The following is a 4,571-nucleotide window of genomic DNA, read 5'->3' as shown; positions in this document are numbered from 1 at the left end:
TAGATAGTACGAACTTTTCATGATTTAGTAAGAAAAAAATGGAAGGTAAAGCGGTTCAACACCCCTCCCCGCCTTCCGAAATTCTTGAAACATGTACATAATATACTATACTCTCCTGTGTGTCGCTGCATATCCCAAATCCTCAAAAAAATTCTGCTATATACCCCCACCCTCCGAAAAAGTTTTCTGGCTATGGCCTTGAACTTCACAACAGAAGGAGAAGCCTTGCCTCCTAGCAAAATAAGTTTTTTTGGTCGAAGTGTTTCAACAGTCCTGAGAGCCTCTTTTGCCTTTCTCGCTGTTTCAGGCATTTTTTATTATCTTCTATCGGGCATTTTCCATTTCATTGCGGTGTACCTGCTCGTATTACCCTCTCCACTCGACTTCTCCTCACATCCCTGACTGAACGAGATTACTGCGCCGGGCTTTGCAAGCGGGGGGCCCCTTTGTCCTAATGAGTCATAAAATACCATACATGAAAAAGTCATAGTTTTGCAATCAGCAAATCAAAAATATTATATTCGGAATCTATATTTTTTTGCGATTACAACGATATGTAACTTGCAATTAAAATATTGAAATCAAACTAAGTTATGGCAGATATTAGTTTGTTTTGACCCTGACTAGATGGCAATATGGAATTTTCCGTATAATAGTTGAAAATGCATCAGTTTATTTCGTACAAAATTCACCTGTTGACAATTTGATAGAATATACGGATTTTTACCCAACTGCCTAGAAGAATATTAAACTTGATACCAAGTACTTGAATTTTTAAATCCGAATGACGAATCCTTAACAAAAGAGTAAACAATATAATTTTTTTAGTATACACACACACACACATAGAAATACACAAACATTTTATAATATTAAAAATGATGGTCGATTCTTGGGCAATCGAACAGAACTGGGGGTTGAAAAAAAGGATTTTGAAAAATAAGGGCCAGACTAGTGTATTAAACACAAGGGTAATTTATTAAAAGGAAATTAAACTTCACTTTCCACGGAATAGAATAAAAATGAATATAATTATTATAGTAGATTATAATATGGAAAATATAAGAGGATTACTTCAACCGGATGAGTATTAAATTGTCAACAGCCGAATTTTCTACCAAATAAACTGATGCATTTTCAACTATTCCACGGAAAATTTCATAATGCTATCTAGTCAGGGTCAAAACGAACTAATATCTGCCATACCTCAGTCTAATTTCAATATTTTAATTGCAAGTTACATATCGTTGGAATTGCAAAAAAAACATAGATTCTGAATATATTTCTAATTTGCTGATTAAAACTATAACATTTTTATGTATGGCATTTTATGCCTCATTAGGACAAAGGGGCCTTCGCTGGAAAAGCCGGGGATAGCAATGTCGCTCAGTCAGGGAAGTGAGGAGAAGTCGAGTGGAGAGGGTAAGATGAGCAGGTACACCGCGATGAAATGGAAATCGCCCCTTCTATCCTACCTTCTATTTCTAACAAATTTATTATTTTATGTCCCTTTTCATGATTTTTGATCCTCTTTCCTCCCAAAAAGTGAACTTTTCAAATAATTTAATGAAAAAATCTCACCTTTTTTAGCATTTTCGAGAACTGTTGTTTAATACTGACTGCTAATTCTTCTGCATTTTTCTTCGATTCTGGTGTAAAGTATTTCCTGGCATATATAGCCCCAGCATTCAAAGATAGATATTGGGATGTAATATCGAGGCATTCTCCCTTAGAGAATGAACCTTGAATTTGACCTTCAAGTACTTGCCAAACGAGGTAATTAGCCAGCACCTTTTTTGGAGTTTTTTTCAACAATGGTCTAAGCTTTGCGAAAAAAGTAGGCACGCTCACTTTTATTATTTCCTCATCTCCAATTACGAAAGCCGATTTGAGAATTGTGTTGAAGTATTTCTTCCAGTGAACAAACGGGTATGTTGTTGTGAGGTTTTTTACTGTCATTAGATTTTCGAGAGCTGCTTGATTGCGCCTTTGTTCATCACTCAGGGTAATCTAGAGTTTTAGACAATTTTAAGAAGTTCAATTATTGACTCCTGGAAAATTTTTTCGGACTAAATATGTTGCACAATATTTTAATATGTCCTTACGAAATTGGGGACACCTTGTAATTTTCCTCCCTTACGGCGCTTCAAACAAGTCGGATTCACTTGCTCTACTATACGTCTAAGGTTGAAAATACTTTTGTTGTACCAGAAACCAGCTGCCACGCGTACGCAATATTCAGTGTTTTCGGTTTCAGCCGCAAAAAAACGTTTTTAATCACAAAAAAAAACAAGAACATTTTTCGAAAAAAGTTCTTTGTCCAAAACGGTATAATTGCCTTAGGATTATATGAAAAATATATTACGTTCAACAATTCAAAATTAAACAAGCAAAATTACAAAATGTTCACAATCACGTGATTAAATATATCAAATACTCTACTATGTAGGGAGGGCATGTTATTTCGTTTGTTTCGGAATGGGATTCGGCTCTTATTTAGTACTTTGAGTTTTTGGATAACATCATTTTCTAAATTATATAGATTTGTTTCCAACCTACAGATTTAACTGTTTGGTATGTGAATTTACTTGTTTTGAAATACAATAAAAAATAAAAAGTTAAAACTAAAAGCGTGTTTCGAACAATGTAATTTTTTATTTATTTTTTAAATTTTTATATCAGAGGAAGGTATAAGTGCGATTTATAAGACCTGAAATTATTTGACTGGGTTTTCTACTGGTTTCAAGAACAAAATTCAAACGCTACGTCTTGGATATGATATCGGTGGCGAAATATTGTAAAAACGTTTTCCGATAGGATTTTTTGTATAAAAAATAAATCCAAAATTTAAATATTTATATTACTCGCGACCACCAGAGAATCCATTATTCTAAGAATCTATTTTGTCTTGGAGGGTTTAATCAAAATTCTTTTATCTTTTAATTTATAAAATATAAAAGAAATTTTCCCAAATGACCTTGAACGAAAATCAGTATAGCTTCTTTCGTATGGAGTCTTTAATGATGAATACTACGCTTCTAAGCGTACTTTAGTATGAATTATTCAAGGTAAAATTGTTTATTTAAAAGTAGATATTATCATTTTAGTTTTTGCTTTCTTTTAGGGAAAGGTTACAATTCTTATTTAATCCTAATGGTCGAGGCCTCATTTTATTCTTTGAAGGATTCACTACAATTTTATTTGGGTGTTGTTAATTAAAATTAAACTATGATTGTTTCTAATAATTACTGAATGATTTCTAAATTAACTTTTTTGATAAAATGAACCCAAATAGAACTTTAGAGAATCCTTTGAGAAACAAAATGACGCCTTGGTCATTAGGATTAAATAAGAACAGAAACTTTTTCCTAAAGAGTAAGGAAAAACTAAATAGGAAACTTTTGAGTTTGATAATAGTCATACCGATATATTCTTGATTCAATCCTATTTTTTCGTGGCATAATTTATACTTTAAAGTTTATATTTGTAATACATAGTAACAATGCTGATGTATGAATATTATAATTTGAACTGAAGTGAAATCTTATAAAATTGTTTTAAAGAAATTTTGAAAACTGACTGACAATCTAGTGGATGACAATTTTCCCGTAAAGAAATTCGCATATCCCATTTATCGTAGGTCTATCATAATTTAATTAGTACTCACAGTAGCGAGGTTTATTTCGAAGTCGAGAACACTCCTTAATTCTGATTCAGCTCTATCTTTATTCGCACCATACTTTACAGCGGTGTCAACCATATTATGAAAATAGTCTTTGACGGACTTGTCACTGAACCCTTTGACGAAAGCTTTGCGATCAAAACGGAGCATTGGTTGGTCGATCTAAAAAAGTATTTTTTTTAACTTAAATATTAAATTTTAATTTTGATTTGTATTTTTTGCTCTGATAGTAACTACTCACCTCCAAAACATTTTTCGTACTATCTTTAAAATCTGTGACTATATTGAAGGCGAAGAAGCTATCCGTTATCAATCCCTCATTCACCAGACTGTAAGATGCTTGTTCCCAATCAAATTTTTGTACTTTCCACGAGTCTCCTTCAAGCAGAGGCCAGCCACACAAATTTTTTAATTTTTCTATTAATGTATGACGACCCGTCTTTTCTGTCTCATCTACACGGAAAATTAAGAATTAGTACTTTATACGAAAAATTTTTGTGTAATAAAAGTTAGGATTTTAAAACGAGCTCACTCATTTTCAGGCAAGCATTATAGAAGTTTTTCGATACTGTGATGAATCTCGGTTCATTGTGCTGTATTGGTTCTTCAATGGTACTCTTTAGTTGATGTACAATTTTAGGATGAAGGGGGCTATATCTGTCGACACTCATTTCATCTTTTGAAACGCTTGCGGTTTTCAAAAAATTTCCACAGGCAAATTTATAAAAGTCATCGCACGGTGATACCTCGGGGTCGATGCTCTCTCGGATTGTGTTAGCTACAAAATAAGCTCTTAATTGTAAGATCCAATTTTAGAAAAATAAATAAATTCCTAAGAGAAATAATACTTGTTTAAGTAAATGAAAATCACTCAAAGAAATTATTCTTT

General features: G+C 32.6%; 1 protein-coding gene across 1 annotated transcript in view; it reads right to left on the bottom strand.

Moving 5' to 3' along the window:
- LOC117175388 (neprilysin-2-like) overlaps window positions 1–4,353 on the bottom strand; it is a 23,345-nt gene extending 18,992 nt beyond the window's left edge. The window contains exons 1-4 of the mRNA XM_033365096.1: window positions 4,215–4,353; window positions 3,924–4,135; window positions 3,668–3,844; window positions 1,582–2,010 (exon numbers count right to left, since the gene is read on the bottom strand). Coding sequence (XP_033220987.1) covers window positions 1,582–2,010; window positions 3,668–3,844; window positions 3,924–4,135; window positions 4,215–4,353 — 957 coding nt within the window. The remainder of the gene's footprint in view (window positions 1–1,581; window positions 2,011–3,667; window positions 3,845–3,923; window positions 4,136–4,214) is intronic.
- Window positions 4,354–4,571: the final 218 nt, after the last annotated feature.

This window comes from Belonocnema kinseyi, chromosome 6 (assembly GCF_010883055.1).
Source record: "Belonocnema kinseyi isolate 2016_QV_RU_SX_M_011 chromosome 6, B_treatae_v1, whole genome shotgun sequence".
Classification (NCBI taxonomy): Eukaryota; Metazoa; Arthropoda; class Insecta; order Hymenoptera; family Cynipidae; genus Belonocnema; species Belonocnema kinseyi.
Note: the sequence above shows the minus strand (reverse complement) of the source record. Positions and strands in the feature narration are given on the sequence as shown.